Genomic DNA, 18,629 nt, shown 5'->3' on the forward strand with positions numbered 1-18,629 from the left:
TAGTAACTTTAAGTTTCCACATATGGATATAAATCAGCATATGCAAATTACGTGCAGTAATTTGTCTCTGGGCCTGATCATTTAGGTACCTAGCAACGCTTCGGCACAGAGACTTAGGCTGCAGTCCTAAACACACTTATGGGGAGCCAGTCTCATTGAACTCAATGGGTCTTACTTCACTTGGAACAGACATTATAGAATTGCACTGTCAGTTTGCATTCCTAGCCATGCCGTAAATCCCATTGAACTTCTGAGTAAACCTGCTTGAGGGAAGAGGAGATGAACCAAGGCTGCGATCCTGCGCACACTCCACAGCAAACCCCACTGAAAAACCCCACAGCAAACCCCACTGAAATTACTTTTGAGTAAACATGCATAGGATTGCACTGCACCAACACAATCCTATACATGTCTACCCAAAAGTAAGTCCCATTGCATTCAGTGGGGCTTATTTCCAGGTAAGTGGGTATAGGATTACAGCCTAGACACAGACTTCCATGAGACTTACTCTCAAGCAAGCGTGCGTAGGATTGCAGGCTTCTACCCCAAGAATACCTGTGCTGGGATAATTTGAAGTGAAAGGTGTTGCACCCTTTCCATTGCACCGTGAACTGAATGGGACTGGCTGTTCAACATTCATTTTACAACAAAAGCAACCTGCTAACTAATGAATTCCACTGATCATTTTGGCTTGTTTCTGGTGCCAAGCGACAGCTGACTCCACAGCCCCCCCCAGGGGGTGCTATGCAGAAAGGGCTGTTTTCAGCCACCATCACTATGCCTTCACTTCTGTGCGCTTCTGAACTCTGACGAGTTCACAGATTTTATTGACTGAGTAGCAGTGGTGCAGTGGCGGCAGGGCTCGCAGGGACACAGCCCCGGCACTTTTTCATTAGCAGGGACTCTGATGTCATCCGCCACCCCCCTCAGAATTCCCTGTTCCCTCTGAGCTTAGCTGCGACCCTCACTGTAGCTGTGGGGGAATGAATCTTCCAAGCAACAATGTATTGTTCCATGTTGGAATGCAAAGTACCTGGGATGACTTGGTCTGGAAGGGGCAATGAAGACCTATTCGCTTTACCAAAGACGTGCTCCTGGTGGAGATGAAAACTCCTAGAACGGGTTTGTTGATATGGATCGACACAGCTGCATGAAATGTTTGGACTGCCCTTGGAGACTGTCACAATGAGCTCCTGCACTGCCAAATTACCACTACACCTCTCTCTCTCTCTCTCTCTCTCTCTCTGTAGTTCAATCCTGCCAGGTGTGTGGATGTTTCTGTTGGAGGGGGAGGGGGGAGATATAATGAAGGAGCTTAGGGAAGGCTAATGGGTAATGTTGGGGCGCTAAGGGTGTGTGCAAGGGGGCTGTTTAAATGAGAAGTGGTCTGTCCATGAGGGCCGAGTTGAGCGGGTGAAGCTTCTATAGAGTATCATATTTTGTAAACCTAAAATGTTTGTGTGTGTGTGAGTGGGTGAGTGAGTGAGTGAGTGGGTGAAAAAGCTTTTAACCCCCCTGCATGTCTTCTCAGAGGTCCAGTTGAAAGACCCCTGCCTTCCTCTCAGCTGCACTGCTTTGGGCTGCCAGTTGAAGGCTGTATATCTTACAAGGTTGTACAATCTTAGAAGGGGGCGTGGCTGTGAGGGGGCGTGGCTGTGACTGTCACGGAAGGGACCCGGCACTTCTGAATTTGCCACTACACTACTGCCTAGTGGTTATTGTCGGCTAGGTGTGCAGGCCAAAAGCACAAATCCCTTTGTTTCCAAAAAAAAAAAAAAAAAAAGGAAAGGAACAGTCGCTCTGAACCAGAAAGTGGGGAGGGGAATAAAAACAAACGTTCTTTGAAGTCCTGTGCTTTCCCACACGCTGTACCCATAAGCAAGCCTTTGGCCTTGGCTGAATTGCCCCCACCCGCAGCTACTGGGATATCTTGTTCCCCACATGGAATCTGCAGTGAGGCCTGGGCCCTAGGCCGACTCCAGGCCAGAGAACTGTAATGGAACAGGGGCAGACAGGGATCTCTCTACCAAGCCGGAGAGGATCATGTTTCCGTACTCATACAGCTAAGCAACCAAGCAGAGCTGGAACTGGCCACCCAGAAAGCTTAAGAGACCGAGGCTGCACCCTATACGCGCTTACCTGGGAGCAAGTCCCACTAAACTCCGTGGGACTTACTTCAGAGTAGATATATATAGGATTGTGCTATAAGGCAGAACACTCTGGAGCTTCCTTGGCAGGAAGCCCTATGGGACTCAGTGTATAAACATGCATGGGACTGGGCTGCAAGACCGTAACCCACAAATGCTAAGAAGTGGAGGGATGGGGAATGTGTGCCTTTCCAGATGGTGTTGGAGTAGAAGTCCCATCAGCCACTGGCCTGGCTGACTGTGGCTGATGGGAGCTGTAGTCCAACCTCTTCTGGAGGGCCACAGGTTCAACACCACTGGAATAAATACCATTGAACTCAGTGAGATTTACATGTGAGTAGGCATAGTTAGCATGCAACTATAGTCGCCTTCCCCAACTGGTGCACTCATGCAGGCTGGGAATGATGGGAGTTGCAATCCAACCTTGAGGGCACCAGGTTGGGAAAGGCTATCAGACTGTCCATGTATTTTCCAGGCAGTGTTCCTGTGCCCTTATCAGTTACATTTATATCCCACCTTTCCTCCAAGGAGGCTTACATGATCCTCCTCCTCTCCCTTTTATCCTCACAACCACCCTGTGAGGTAGGTTAGGCTGAGAGTTAGTGAGTAGCCCAAAGTCACCCAGTTTAGCTTCATGGCCGAGTGGGGACTAGAACCCGGATCTCCCGAGTCCCAGTTCAACACTATAACCCCCCCCCCCCCCGCGCGCGCTCGCACGCCCGGTCCTTACAATGCTCAGGTTGCCTCTAATAAAGTTGTCAACTTTTTTTCTTGCTGGAGTCAGGAGCTGCAGCTTCCCTTGGCCTGGGAAAGTTTTGCTGGCTCTGACTGTCATGCAGCTGTTAAAGACGTAGGCATCGTGAGACAAATGTCTGTGTCCCACTTTTCTACTCAAACGTGCACTCAAACCTGGGAGCCTTATTAGAGATTCCAAAAGAGTCCAGGTGCAAGCATGCCGAGAAGCTACAAAGTTGTAGGCTCACTCACACATCCCACACTTCATGGGGGCATCAGTGGAGAAGAGAGAATTGCAGTCTTCATGTGGTCAGATATACTACTTTAATATTACTGTCAGGCAACCCAGCACAGAAGTAGGTTGGCATTACCCTGAGTTCCTTGGAGGAAGAGCAAGATATAACTATGGAAACCTGCCCCCCCCCCTCAAAATATGTTCTCAAGCTGATCCCAGGCAAACCTTGGCTCAAATCACGTCCTACAACTACAGAGAGGAAATTCCCTCTCCCAATTAAAAAGAAAACACCATGTGTATAATAACCTAGCTTATCAGGGAGTGAGATACACTGAACCAGAGGTGCTAGTTTTCTACGTGCTGGGAGTTTTATTTTATTTTATGGGACAGCATTCAAAAATAGTCCCTCCCTCGCTCCCTGCACTTTGAAGTGGCTCAGACCAGAATTGTTTCACTTTAGACTACGGGTTGGACTATCGCTTCCATCATTCCCAGCCAACACTGGGGCTCCAGGCTGGGAAAGGCAAGGTTCTAGCCTTCTTTCCTCAAATCTGGTGCTGAAAGGAGAAAAACAACAGTACCACACAAACAGACCTTGGCTCTGGGGCAGAGTTCTTGGATCCTGCTGTCTTCACACGCACAAATGGTCACAGAAGCGATCGTCGAATCGTGAGAAACGAGCAAAGTTTATCATTTACGCTTGCGTGAACAGCCAACGCGCCCCCTGTTGGAGCACAGGAGAAGGACCCATAGCCAGGACTGCGGGAGAGCCAATTATATCCAGAGAGGACCACCGGAGAACAGCGCCTGTTGGAATGACTGGACGACCCCTGAATTCTTCCTGAGGCTGAGAGCCTGCCCTGTCATTAGCCTGTCATTAGGTCTATTAATCGGGATCCATTCATCAGCCCTGGGGAAGTGGTTATTAATCACAACAGGTCCCAAACCATAGAGGTCAAAAATCTTGATTTAAGGTGGCCTGTTGCTGTTTTCCTGGTAAAGAAATAAAGAAATCTACCTAGCGTGTCCAAGAGGTTGTGGGAAGGTAAGCATCGACCACGCTAGCGCCTTCCGTGGGTCCACCGTTCAAGGGAAAGCGCACGCAGGGTGCTGTTGTTGCTGTTGCATGCACAAGATCCCACTACAACCCCCCCGCCCCAACATCTCGGGTTAAAAATGGATCAAGAAGAAAGCGACGTGAAAAAGAGCTCTCTGTCTGGGACCCTGCAGAACTGCTGCCTGCCAGTAGAGGGAGCAACGGACTGACTCAGGACGGGAGCGCTTTCCGTAGCTCTTTCCGTGTAGACAAGGCCTGAAAACCGGTTGAGAGACGGAGAATTTGCTTGCGGGGAACGGGAGAAAGAAAGGCTTATTTCAGTCTTCCTCAACCTGGTGCCCTCCTCCAGATGTGTTGGACTACAACTCCCATGATTTAGTCCAACACATCTGGAGGGCATCAGGTTCGGGAAAGCTAGTCTGTATGCAATGGTGCCACCAGATAATTTTAGACCCTGGATTTAACAGGGTCTCACAGGGGACCCCTTTACACAGCCATGTGTATGACTTCCCTTGTGAAGCGCATGGCTAACTTTTCTCTCCACCCCGGCCCTGCCGTTCCACGCTTACAACTGCTTTTACATTCAGAGCCAAGCACACACACACACAAACCTGTTTGCCAGCCCTGAAGGAGGAAAAAGAAAAGAAACACTCTCTGTGCACGTGCAGTTTTGCACGTTAAACTCTCTTAAGGCAAAATCCTATGCATGTTGAGACAGAAAAAGGTCCTACAACTCCCAGCATCCCCCAGTCAGTATGATGGGGATGATGGGAGTTGTAGGACTTTTTCCCCTGTCTAAACAGGCATAGGATTGCATCCTTAATTCCTAGTTTCATCAAAACTACACAGGAATAAAATGGAGTTTGCTCAGCATATTGACTGGGGAATAAGCCCCAGTTTGTGGTAGGAAAGGAGAATATATTTCCATAGGAAAAATAATAAAATGAGTATCTGTAACAAGGTATATGCCCAGTCAGCCAGCCCACTGTAAAATGTTGCTGTTGTTTTAAATAAAGGATACTGAAGGGAACAGCAGCCCTGATGATCCCCCCTGCCAGTTCAAATGCTGACCCCCGATTCTTTGCAACTGCCCCTATTCAGGCCTGTAGCCAGCCTAAAAGTTCAGTCCCCCCCCCCCCCGAAAGTAGGGTGGCAGTTCATTTGGTTTGCAGGCCTTTTAAAGCCAAAATTGTAAATGATCTTTTAATTAGTTGTGCATAAAATGATTTAGGGGGTCAGAAAATTTAGGGGAGCAGCCCCCCAGCCTACCCATGGCTACAGGCCTGCCCCCATTACCTGCTGCTCTCTAGGTAGTCATTGGGGGGCTCTGTGTCTGAGCCGGGGGCCCAGGCTAAGCTGCACCACCTTCATCTAGGTTTGTGTGTGGCTTGATTTGGAGTATAGGCAGGCTGTGTCTACTTTGGAACCGGTTTGCCCTTTCCATTTCAACTTGATCTCTGCAGCTCATTGTGGGTCATAGGACACCATCTTTGAGTGGCGGCCTAATTATTTGGGGGATTTAAAAAAATTAATCTGATGAATGTGTCAGATATTAACTGTCCCCCGCTCTGCTTCACCCCACCCCCTTTCTTCTCCTCCCGCTTGTAGAGGGCTCATCCTTCCATAGGAGAAGAGCTGCAGAGTCAACATTGCCCTGACTTAGATAAACAGGCACTTAATGATGCAAAACACTAACAGGAGAGATAGGGCTCATTAGCTCCAAGCCAAAACCAGGGAGGAGAGGAAATAAAAGCAAGGTGGAGAGGCAAGTTGGGGGAGGAAGGGATCTGGGATAGAAGAGCAGTGTCCTTTTGACTTGTTTATCATACGTTTAAGGCCCTAAAATCAGTTCCACCAGGGTCTCTGCTGCTAGCTGTAGGCAGCTGGTCCAAAGAAGGTGGAATGAAACCTCACCTTTGGATGGAAGGAAGGAAAAGTTTCAGATAAACATTTAAAAGTCAGAATTTAAGGAGACTCTTGCTTAGAATGGAAACTGCTAGTGTAGTGGATAACATGTTGGACTGGAACTCGGGAAACCCAGGTTCAAATCTCCACTCGGCCATGAAGCTCACTGGGTGACAAAGTGTTGAAAAGCATGGCTGGCTAGGGGATGCTTGGAGCTGTAATCCAACACAGCTGGAAGACACCAGGTTGGAAAACCTGACCTAAGGAATGAGATTCCTTGAATCCATTTACATGCTTTCTTGATAGTGGGATTCAGTTCCAAGTAAATGTGATAAAGTGCAGGGTAAGTTCTTAAGCAGGCTTACTTGGGATCAAGTCCTGCAGACTCATAAGCATGTTAAGGGTGACTTGCCAGTGGATCACTTCCAAGTGAATTATTATTATTATTATTATTATTACTATTATTATAAATAATAATGCTATTTTAAAGGCTCAACACAGAGACCAAAAGGCCTTTCACATTAAAGAAAAACCAAGTTATTAATATCAGGGCAGCTGAGCCACCTGCAAGGAAGAGTAATTTCTGCTCTGTTGGGGATGCTGATTTCTCTGAGCAAAAATCTGTCCTGCATTCAAACCATCTCCAGTATAAAGGGAAGGGGTTTCCATAAGCATATTTTCACAAAAGCACATCCCACTATACTGAGCGAGGCTTACTCCTAAGTAAGTGTGCACAGAATTGGAGCCTCATTATACCACCTTTGATTTCATTAGCTGGTCTTACCTGGGCCACAACAGTCTGCCAGGGAAATTTCCTGCCCAATGCCCCATGGAAAACACCTTGCACAATTTCTGTTCGACATGCTCAGGGAACATTAAGGGCACAATCCTATGCATGTTTAGAAAGAGAAAAAGCCTACAACTCCCAGCATTCCCCAGCCAGCTTTTTTTCTCTGTCTAAACATGCATAGGATTGTACCCTAAACCCATTTAAGGCTGCAATCCATCCTTGAGAGTAATCGCCATTCAGTTGGGTGGGGGTGGGGGTGGGGGTGGGGGTGACATTTACAGCCTCTTCCTGTGGATGCTTACTGTTGTCCCTAATGTAAGTCCTACTTAGAGTAGACCCATTGAAATGAATGGGGCTTATGTTAGACCAATATTGGATACAACCTTAACTTCAAAGTAGGTTCTACAGTGTTCCCAGCGGACTTTGTTTAGAGTAAGCATGAAGGGAACTGTAATCTTACTTCAGAGTCAGTTTGCAAACCAAAGAGAGTAAGTTCCATTAGCGCTAATAAACCGTGGAAGCTGGTGGCTCTGATGTCAATGGGGCAGTGAATCTGCTCCAGGTTTCAGTTAGAAACAGTCACAACTAAACCCAAACCGGATTCACACTCCAGGAGAGAGCGGAGGACAGGAGGGCCTGGCGTGCTATGGTCCATGGGGTCACGAAGAGTCGGACACGACTAGTCGAAGAGTCGGACACAAGGACTGAACAACAACAACATGCCACCACTGCTAATACACATGATTAAGCTCCTAAATAACCCATTGGCTCTTATGCGCATCAATTAAGCCTGCCTTTAACTCTCTCCTATTAAGAGCACTAAAGACTTCAATGTGCTTAATTGGATTGTCTGCCATTTATTCTCTCTAACCATGAATTCTTTCTAAACAGTGTCAGCTGAATTGTCTTTAACTCCTTCTTTCTAGCCCCAAACTCTCCTCTTCAAGAGCCTTCATTGAAACATTAAGGAGATTACACGGGAGTAAACAGATTTAAACCCCAACCTCAGTAACTTTCAGGCATAGACAGAATAATAGGAGGGGGGCTGGTGGGAAAGAGAATACAGACTGCCTATTATTGGTGTATAAATAAAAATGATAGTCTTTTAATCTTATCATTATTTAATTTAGACTTCTTTGGGTACAAGAAACCTGGAAAGGAAAACACATGCTACTATCGGTAACAAAATCAAATTGCCAGTTTGTTTGTTTTCTGCATACCTTTGCAAGCCAACCTATTGGGGGAAAGAGACAAAGTGAGACAGAAAGAAAACCTATAAAAAGAGTGTGGATTATGGATAGATGTCCAGGTAAATTGTTCCTACTTGGTTGCTGTTGTGTGTGTTTTTTATTTTGAAAAAGTCACATGGATTCATTTCCTATATTCACCACAAACATAAAAATGACTGACATGAATGTATGGTCACATTTAAATTTTACTCTAACATAAAGGCCTCACACATCTGCATTAAGACATAGGCACTTACATTCTTCACCTAATACTGCATCATTCTTTTTATTTTTTTAAACTACTTTAAAATCCTTTGAGAACACTAACTCTGACCAAAAAGAAAAATGTAAACGTAGTTTGCCCTCTCCAGATCTCCCTTTCAAAATAAACATTTTGGTACACCACCCCTCCATTCCCCTTTTTTCCCTAAGGACAACAACCCCACCCCCACCACCTCTTAAAAATACATCCCTAAGCACACTTGCTAGAGAGTAAGGCTGCAATACTATGCAGACTTGGGACTGAGCTCCATTTAACTGATGTTAGTGGTTCAGGACTTACTTCTGAGTAAGGATGCTTAGGATCCTGCTGTAAAATATTTCTCACTGTATATATATATATATATATATGTATGTAATTTCTCCTCTACAGGAAAGGAAACAGACAGAATCCAGCCAAGGCTAAGTACTTTCAAGTCCCCTGTACTTAAGCCATGCATTGACATCAATGGGGCCTAAGTGCTTAACTTGGCTGGGTGGTGCCCGCCATCTTTTACACATGGTTTTGTTTTATTTTATTCCAGTTGTAAGAGCTTAAGAAGTAAATTGGAAGGAATACGCATGGAGAGGGGGCAAAAATGTGTGCCCAGTGAGCATGTCTGTGGGGTGTTATCTTTGGCTATGGCTAAGACATCATGCGAGTAGTGTTGGATAAAAAGAGGTGGAGAGGGGCTTTCTTTCTTTTTGCTGGGAGGGGGAGGAGGTTTGCTTCAAAAGAGATTTTTTAAAAGTCATTGTTAAGAATCACCAGGTAAACTCTGGGAAAACAAAATTAAGAGGAAAAAAACCTGTCGTGACACTGTCCCCTTATTCCTGGAGGGAGAAACGACCCCGCTGCATTTCAGTTGCTCTGGATTATGAGCCCAAGTCCACCAAGCTGGAGGTGAGGGGTCCGAGGAGGGAATCCTGCAGCTGGTGCTGGTGAGCCTGGAGGCTGTGGGTCGTTTGGGAGGCAGTTAACCCGGTCAAGGAATAGCTGGAGTTCCTGGCATGGCTCAAGTTGCCCTGGAGCAGGAGAATGTTCTGATCCGGACTCTGCGGGGGTGAAAACTCTTCTTCCGAACTCGACAGGAGCGGCTTGGCCCCATCTAGGGGAGACAGCTGGTTCTGTTTGTTCGTGGATGCACTGTTGTTCTCGGTGTTCTCCCTGGGAAGAGAGAGCCAGAGAAAGGTGGAGGAATTAGTCATAGACCCAGTGGGTTGCAACTGCAAGGAAAGAGAGGTGCCAAACACAGAGTTACACCACTCTGATTAAATTTCAGTGCAAGTCACTCGCCCCTGCAAGAGGTTTTAGGCCTGGCATTGGAAGTAAGCTGCTTTGATGGCGCTTACTCTCACGTAAGTGTGTGCAGTTAAATCACAAGACAAACTGCCCATCCTCAAAGCTGTGTTATACCATCATCCACGCCAGCTCCACACAGCAGCCTTGCCACGTATTTCAGTGCAATGTTTTATCCAAAATACCGTCCCATTCAAATCTGTTTTCCTGGGTTTATTTTCAAGGAAACATACATAGGATCGGGTGGCTGATATGTCACACAGCCGGATCCTATTTCTGTTTAAGAATTGAGTCCCGCTGTGTTCAATGGGGCCTGCCCCCAGGTAAAGCGTGCATAGGATCGCAGCTTTAAGGCCGTACTCTTGATCACCTGTACTGTTGGCTGAAATCGGAGAACTTCAGTCATAGGGCTGAGTTAAAATCATATTAAATTAACAGTGCAACCCTAAACATGTCTACTCAGAAGTTATTGCAATTGAGTTCAATGGGGCTTACTCCCAAGTAAGTATGTTTAAAATTGCACCCTTTATTTATAAGGATACAGTCTTTAGCACACCTATGCTCTGGGTTGGGAGGATGGAAAACCTGTAGTGTTCTGTGGGATAAAGTCAAATGAAAATCCAAGAACGTGTCTCGGCTTTAATGTAAGTGAGCTCTATTGAGATGAATGGGACTTGTATCCAAAGTAGAAGGTTTACATCAGGGTGTAACAGCGTGGGAACAGAAGCGACAGGAAAAGCGAGGACAATTTAACTTGCTTTCAATATTTTTTAATGCAATCTAGGACCCCAGGATCCCACTTTAAAACACACACACATAGTAAAAACACAGACGGGAAGAGGCAGTTGGATCCACGGCACATGCCAACAAAAGGAGTGCAATCCTATGCATGTCTACTCAGAAGTAAATCCTATTCCATTTACTTCCAAGTAAGTGAGCACGGGGTTGGAGTCTAAGCGCCTTTGCAATCATTGGGAGACATAAACATGTTTTTCCACTGAAATTGAGAGAAAAAGAAAATGCTTAAAAAAAAAGTCTGGATTCTGCCCTAAATATCTTTAACCACCTTTAAAAAAAATAAAAATAAAATAAACATGGAACACTACGGAACACGGTTCGGATCGTGGCCGCAAATGTTTTTGATTAACTTAGACTGTGGATAATAAACCATCTTGAGGTTTCTAACATTTTTCTGGAAGAAATTCCCCCTCCCCCCAAATTAAAGGGGCTGCCAAGGGCTGAATCTTATAACGGGGGTTGGGAGCATGCTTCCCCTCTGATGTTGGGGGACCGCAGTCAGAGAGTGAAAGTTATTCCCGTTTCCAAAAGGAACATTCTTTTCAAACCAAAACATGCAGGTAATCTAATGCATGTCTACTTAGAAGTAAGTCTCACAGAGCTCAATGGAACGTACTTCTAGCTTTCTGTGTATTAAGTTTGCTGCCTAATTGTACATTTGGGTCACGACCGTTTGACACGCACCTGATGGATGGTAAAATCCTCCCTGGTGCTTAGCAGAGTGATGCAGATAACCAAGTTATCTCGGGATCCTGAGATGGTAGGTTAACAGGATCTCTTCTGCATAAGCCAGCAGAGAGACGGATGAAGTGCTTTGTGTTGCCCCTAACTACCGTTTTGTTACAAAACTCTGGGCTGGATCCGGACTGAGTCATATTTAGAGTGGGCCTATTGAAATCAATGGGATTTAAGGTCGTCATGACTAGATGAAGTTCAACTGATTTCCATGGCTCTAATTCTAAATGTGGCTAAATCTCTCTCCAGGCCTGTGAAAGTTAATTATAATATTTTTTTAAGCGCACACTTCTATCCAGCTTATCCACCAGCTAGAACATCTCGCATACATCTGGGTATAAATGAAGCCAAGGCTTTTAATGTCTCCTTGATCCTATCTTGCCTCAGCAGGTTTAATCGGAAGAAAGCCCCTCTGAGGTCAGTGGGCCTTACTTTCAATCAAGCACGTAGAGAATGGGAGGCATGGCGAGCGATCCGCCAGGCAGTTCTTTTCGCTTGCAAACTCCATGGATATAGCTAGGTAACCCCATCTAAATGGATTTCAACCTAACTTTAAACAGACGACTATTTGAACCCAGGTCTGAGTACCCTGGCCATACCAAAACTGACCTCGGGGCTTCTTATGCAGCGATTCTGAATACTAGGGACTGGTCACTCCTATTGCAGTCGGTGGTCTTTACTTCCACGCCGGCATGTTAGGAATCGGGGCCACACTCCGCTTGTCAGGATTCTGCGAGTCCCGTTAAAATGAATGGGATTTCATTTCCAGTTAGGGGCTTTTGAAACGCCGGGTACGACTCCCATCGAACTCAAGGGAATGTTTCAGGTTCATTGGTAAACAACTGAGCCCCTAAACATATCCACTTGAAGGCAGCCCATATTGATTTCAGTAGCCCTTACTTCCAAGTAATATACTAAGGGGTTCTATACTGGAGATCTCTTAAAGCAGATTAGTTACGCCTCCGGAGTCCGCACACATTTTTTACACAATCAGAGTGGGTATATCCCCTCCGCCCCAACGATCCATGTTCATGGGTTGTTCTAAACCAATTTCAGTTATTGCCAGTGTACAACCACTTAATCCGGATTAAGAAATATAGAGTGGCAGTGTTGAAGAGTCTTATTCATCTCTTCCATTCTGCATTTCTTAATCCGGATTAAGTGGTTCCCCACAGCCAATAACTGAAATTGGTTGAGAATTTTCGCGGCACAAATACCAGTTGTAATTTACATTCAACAAAATTTATTCAGAATCTGCTTTGTGGATGTGCAACAGGGGGGTTATGAGATAGGCAAAACACCTCCCCGCCCCCACACACACCTCTCTTCATTCGCACCAGAGGCACTCATAGAAATACACAGGACTCAATCCGAAATTAAGCATTTTTATATCAACCCATTAATTTCAGTGAGTTGAGCTTGAATGTCTCCCACAGAAATCACTGGGCCTCTAACAGCACAATCCTATAATGTCTACTCAGAAGTCCCATTGAATCGAGTGGAGATTACTCCCAGATAAGTGTGTATAGGGTTGCAGCCCAAAGCACTTAAACATTGGCCGGATCATGTCCATGGTTTCAGGTGTGATATAGTGGGCGGTTTCGGAGGAAGAGAAAACCGAAATGCTTTATAATTCTCTGAAAAGCGGTTCATATTTTTATAATGGTTTCATCGACACAGCTGCCACGTTTGTCCTTGTGTTTAGACAGCTGCAGAGAACTGTCTCACCCGAACTGATGTCAGTGTTAGCTTAGGTGAAGGCGATGGGGCTGGTTGGCGTTCGTACATTATACCGGCAAGAAAAAGACGAAAGGTTTTCTTGACGAAAAGGTTTGAAATGCCAGAAAAGGTTTGAAAAGCCGCTCCAAAACATTGAAGATGGGGAGAAAATGTTTGTTAAAAATGTTGAGGACGTTTTGCAATCTGGTATGTGTCTGATACGGGGTAAAAAGCAACCAGAAAGGCCATTTTAAAGACCATTTTCGCAAGAGGCATGTTCATCCGGTTTCGCCATTTCCCGGGAAAGTTAACACTTGAGGCTTCAGTCCTGTGACCACTTACCTAGGCGTGAACTCCACTGAACTCAGTGGGACTTACCTCCGAGTAGCCATGTAATGGATAACGTTATCAATTGGCTAGAACGTATGTTTTAAAAAAAATCCTCTTCTGATCGCACAGGGATGACATTCACAAGAGCGCCGGAATAGCAAGAGGGAGCATCAAAGGGCTTGTGGGTTACCCTCTCTTGGCTCAGATGTTCTTTCAGTTATTGAAATGTGGAGGTTTATTGCTTTATAATAACCAAACTATTATTAAAACTACGTTCAGTTTTGTTTTTGGTTTTTAAAAAAATCCCTTCCTTGCTTTCTAGCCCACCTCAGCAGCGTTCACACCTGACGCCATCCAGTCTCAAAGGGGCCTGGTGCAACAGATCACTCATGAATGTACTCAAAAGTAGAGCCCTTCTGGCTTACCCCCAAGTTAAGGGTGTACGGAATTACAGCTTTACCATATTTACTTGTGAAATTTTTTTGACTTGGAGACCCGATCCTAACCATTCTTACTCAGAGTTCAATGAGAAGTACTCACACGTCATAATTCAGTGGGCAGAGGATTGTGACCTTTTTTCTGGACACACAAACCTCCGTATGCCTCCTTCCTCTAACCCCCTATTTCTGTTGTATTTTATTGTTTTGATCCTGGTCATGCTAAAGGTCAATGCAGCTGCTTTTGCTTGTCATGCAGGCAAAAGTTTTGTTTTGTTTTGTTGAATTATTCTAATATTCTGAAAGATATTAGAATAATATCTTATTCTATTATTATTAGAAAGAATAAAGAACAAATATTCTGAAAGAAAGCGATTTTCCTCCATTTCTAACTAAACAGGTCCTGATGGGCGGTTTCCTAAGGACTGCATGAATGTTTCCTGCAGGTGAAACACCTTTCACAAATACCCATTTACTTTGGAGGGCAACACGGTAATGCAAACAGGGGTAACTTCATGCCTGATCTCGGCAGAGCAGCCAGCCGGCTCTCACAGATCTCCGGTTTCTCCTTTCTCTCTTCCGGGCTCCGGTTTGCAATCTCAGAAGCTGAACGCCGAGTGTGCCCAACTACTAGCCCCCACTGCGGCTTAGCGGCAGCCAAGTGTAACACCCGAGTCCATCCACGATTCAATTAGGACGGCAGATTCTTCTCTTGCAACCTTCTCTTTCTCCCTCTCTGTGGTTTTTCTTCCGCAGCGCAGACTGTGACCTCCCAGGGGAACGGACCTATATCCCCCCCCCCCCAATTCTCCTTACTCTGTAATGCTCCATCGAGTACATTGGCGCGACTATGTAAATATTTAGTGCCAGGGTGGAAATAAACTCCACTGAATTTCCATAGGACATGAATAACAACCATCATCACTGTGGGCATCTCTGAACGGAGTCTTGTGTGGGTCGGATCTGGGACCCATCAATGGGACTGACACCCTAATCCTAAACACATGTAAACCGTCTTAAAGTCAAGTACTTCCATTTAACTGGGGTGTGGCTAGGACTGTAAGGAAGAAAAACGACGCCCCGCAAACTCTCTCCTTTTATTAACCCCCTCACGGTCCGCAAGCGATGAGGATGGATCAATCCTATGCTCACCTTTACGTAGGAGTAAGTTCCACTGTGTTCAATGGGGCTTACTTCCAGGTAAGTATGTACAAGAATGCAGCTCTTAGGAGAGAAATGGGATTCTCATTTCAGCCGGATTCATCCTAATTCCACGATTATATTTTCATCGCACAAAAAAAGCACGCTTGGAACTGGAGCCTGCGTGCGTGTGTAGAAAAGCCTACGGGCCTGCTCAGAAGGTGACCTCCCCGTCTAACCTTTTGCTGACTTCTTTTAAAAGTCATAAACACTTATGTGGCCGTTTTTAAAACTCTGCCATCATTCACCCAAGCACGCCTGCTTACGCAGTACTGAACACAGCCAGACCTACTTCTGAGTAAAACTGTTTGGGACTTGGCTGCAACTCCCTTCTAGCTTCTCCATCCTTCTCACCTTTTTGACCTCCAGAACTGAAGTGCAGATTCAGCCGAGGCTTCGCCCCTCTCCTTGTATATTGGTTGCATGAAATAATCGTTAATAATAATAATAATAATCGTAAAAAAAGAAGAACCCGTTTGGAAGGGAAGCCGTGGCTTGCAACCCCGCCTTGGAGCTCCTTTCGGTTTTCAAATAACGCCAAATTGAGATACAACAAACCAGTCTGGAAACGTTTGACCCTACAATAAACCTGGAGGAGCCATAAACAACGTGGGGTTTAGATAGTTTGTGCCCCCTCCCTCCATTACTCCTGGTCAAGTTTAGTTTCGTGCGTCTGCCTCATCCTACTACACAAACGCACACACCACTGGGAGGCATACATGATATGGGAGTGAGAATTTGCTGTGGGAGAGATGGAGGCAGGGGGGTGGCACGGGACAGACAGCAGAAGCAGGAATAGACAAGGCTGCCGGGGCTAGCAGATGGAGGAATCTGGATTCTAACATTTTAGAGGAAGCACAAGAAGCACTGGACTGGCACCCGTGGGAAGAAAAAAAAGATGGGGAACACGGGGGCGAACGGAATCCCTTGGCGATGCGATACCCTTGCTATGGCGGTCCAGTTTCCCTGCTCTCTTGAAATCCCACCCAGCCTAAGGAAGAACACTGATTTGAGCTGAGACAGAAGCTCAGCGGAAGAGGGCCAACAGTCTGCTATAGGATGTAGACAAAAAAGTGTGTGTGCGCGCGCGGGGGGGGGCGGTGTTGTCCACCGGGCATAGCATAGACGGAAGACTGGGTTCTCACCGTTGGAAGCACCAGCCTGGGGAAGAAAATGAGCGATTTGGTGCGCCTTTGAAGATGCGCTGACCAGAGGACGCAACCTCTGGGGCAAAAGCAGGCCTGACGATTTAACACGCATTTAGATTTATGTGCTAGGCGCTGCAGAGAATTAAGAAATGAGGCGAACCCTCACAAGAGCCCCTGACAAGAGCCCGTCTATCGGCTCAGTCCGGCCAAAGTTCAGCCTTAAGGGCCCATCGGGTTTTTTTTAATTATTATTTACCGTAGGGCTTCGAACCACGTAACTGAACAGGCCAACGCTATGCTTGTCTACTCAGACGTATGTCCCATTGAGTTCAGTGGGTCTTCTTTCCAGTCGGGTAAATGAGCATACGAGTTTAGCCTAACTCGTGTAGGAGTGCAGCCAGAGGGGACTTGTAGGTGCTAGGAAATTATTGCTTTGCCCAGTGATAACAACAACAGTGTAAGATACGACCCAAGGTTAAGTACTTTAAGGCTACAATCCTATACCCATTTACCTGGGAAGGAATCCCATTGAACTCGGTGGACTTACTTTTGAGTAGACACCGAGGACTGCACTACACAGGTCACATTGGTTTACACATACGCGGAAAAATGCTTACCTTTGGCTGGATCGCACCATACTTTATTGTTACCAATACTAACTACGGTCAAATTACAGTTCCTGTAACCCGTGGCTCTCCAGATGTTCTGAAAGACAACTCCCATAATCCCCGACCATTGCCATGCTGACTGGAGTTGATGGGAGTTGTAGTCCAAAACATCTGGAGGGCACCACGTTGCTTGCCCCTGGTGTAGAACAAACACTTAAGGGCGCGATCCTACGCGTGTTTACTCGGAAGTAAGCCCCATTGAGGTCAGGGGCCTCTCTCTCTCTCTCTCACACACACACCCCAACACCCGGCCCAAGGAAGATTGCACGGGATCGCACCCTAGATGATCCCTGATCTTTGGCCGACCTTACGGTTGCCGACGGAGCAGCACCCACCTCTCTTTGGCCTCCGCCGCTCGGTCGCGCTGCCTCCGGTTTTTGAACCAGTTGCTGACCTGGGTGGTGGTGAGCCCGGTGGCTTCGGCCAGCTCCCTCTTCTCCCGGGGCGAGGGGTACGGGTTGTGCGCGTACCATTCCCGCAGGACGCCCCGGGACTTCTCCTTGAAGCAGTAGCTGGTCTCCTCGCCGTCCCAGATGGTGCGGGGCAGCGGGAATTTCCGCCGCACGCGGTACTTGCCCACGGCGCCCAGGGGCCGCCCGCGCAGCTTCTCGGCTTCCACGTAGTGCGCCTTGAGCCAGAGCTGCTGGAGCTTGGGGTGGTTGTGCGGGGAGAACTGGTGGCTCTCCAGGATCTTGTAGAGCTCGCGGAAGTTGCCCCGGTGGAAGGCCACCACCGCCTTGGCCTTCAGCACGCTCTCGTTCTTGTGCAAGTGGTCGCAGGCGGGCAGCGACCACAGGAACCGCCCCAGCCGCTCCAGGTTGCCCCCCTGCTGCAGGACCTCGCACACGCACGCCACTTGCTCCTGCGTGAAGCCGAACGACGGCAGCAGCGACATGGCCCCGCGCTGGAGCGCGCCGGAGCGGGGCCCCGACCCGGCGCTCGCTGGGCGGGCCGGCGCCGGGGGCCGGCGGGGCGCTTCGGGCGGGAGAGCGCGCCCGGCGCTGCGCCCGCCGCGAGGTCCGCCTCCCCGCCCGCCCTCGCCGCGGAGCGGCGGCGACCCTCCCGCAAGCGAAAGCCGCAGGAAGCCGGCCAGAATCCAGGGCGGGAGGCCTGCCCGGCGCAGGCGAGGAGCGCGGCGGCGGCGGCGAGGGAACGGAGGCGCCTGGCCGGTCACCGCGACCGGGGGAGACTTCCGCGGGCGTCCTCGCGCAGCCGGGCTTAAAGCCGCCCCGGCGTCCGGGCGCCTGGATTGGATACTTCCAGCGCCCTATCGGAACGCGCGGCCGGCGGCGCGGCCGGGGCAGGCGCGGCGCGGCGAGACTCCGGCCGCAGCTGGGCGAGGGGACCCGCCGGCGCTCCGGCTCGACGCGGGTGACCGACTGACTGACGGGGGAGGGAAGAGGAGAGACGCAGATAGAGCCCCCTCCCCCGTCTGCCCCCAGAGGGGAGACGCGTCAGGACCCTGCAATATGAGCCGCTTCTCGAGTGTCACCTAAAGGGAACTTAAACTCTGCGCAAATCAATTATTGCAGACTTAAAATAAAGAAAGCCTCCTACCCACAGCCAGCCCACCAACCGGCCCCCCCCCTCTCTGCCCTCCTTCCCCAGGTCCATCTCTTCCCCAGCTGGCCAACGCCCCCTTTCAGACCTGCTCGTTCCCGGTGAGCTCATATTTAATTACCTTAATGTTGAGAATGAATAAATGATGCCCCAGATGAATAGCTTATGGCGCGTGATAAATAATTAAAGGAGCATCGTAACTTTGCCTTAAGAGGGTAGGAAGTAGCCTGGTTATCTTTTGATTATTATTATTGTTGTTATTAATAACAACAAAACAACAACAAAAATGATAGTCATTCTTTGCCTCCTGGGAGGAAGTACGTATTACTCCACTTTTCTATTTTATTTATTAGATTTATTCGCCGCCCATCTGGCTGG

At 47.7% G+C, this 18,629-nt stretch overlaps 1 protein-coding gene across 1 annotated transcript; it reads right to left on the minus strand.

The window, feature by feature from the left end:
- Window positions 1-7,982: 7,982 nt before the first annotated feature.
- On the minus strand, window positions 7,983-17,644 carry LOC146356927 (homeobox protein SIX1). The gene is made up of 2 exons (XM_084826545.1): window positions 17,027-17,644; window positions 7,983-9,524 (listed from the first exon to the last, which is right to left on the minus strand). Exons 1-2 carry the CDS (start codon window positions 17,584-17,586, stop codon window positions 9,233-9,235), a joined length of 852 nt encoding a protein of 283 aa, XP_084682671.1. The 5' UTR covers window positions 17,587-17,644; the 3' UTR covers window positions 7,983-9,232.
- Window positions 17,645-18,629: the final 985 nt, after the last annotated feature.

The sequence above is a fragment of the Heloderma suspectum genome, chromosome 1 (genome assembly GCF_057233095.1).
Source record: "Heloderma suspectum isolate Gila_16-S chromosome 1, 16-S_ref, whole genome shotgun sequence".
Lineage (NCBI taxonomy): Eukaryota > Metazoa > Chordata > Lepidosauria > Squamata > Helodermatidae > Heloderma > Heloderma suspectum.

What these genes read in the sequence shown, in the direction of transcription:
- LOC146356927 (XM_084826545.1), bottom strand. Translation starts at nt 17,586, where the DNA reads ATGTCGCTGCTGCCGTCGTTCGGCTTCACGCAGGAGCAAGTGGCGTGC. An exon ending in GCGGCGGAGGCCAAAGAGAG is followed by an intron (nt 9,525 to 17,026) that starts GTGGGTGCTGCT and finishes CTCTCTTCCCAG; the next exon opens with GGAGAACACCGAGAACAACA.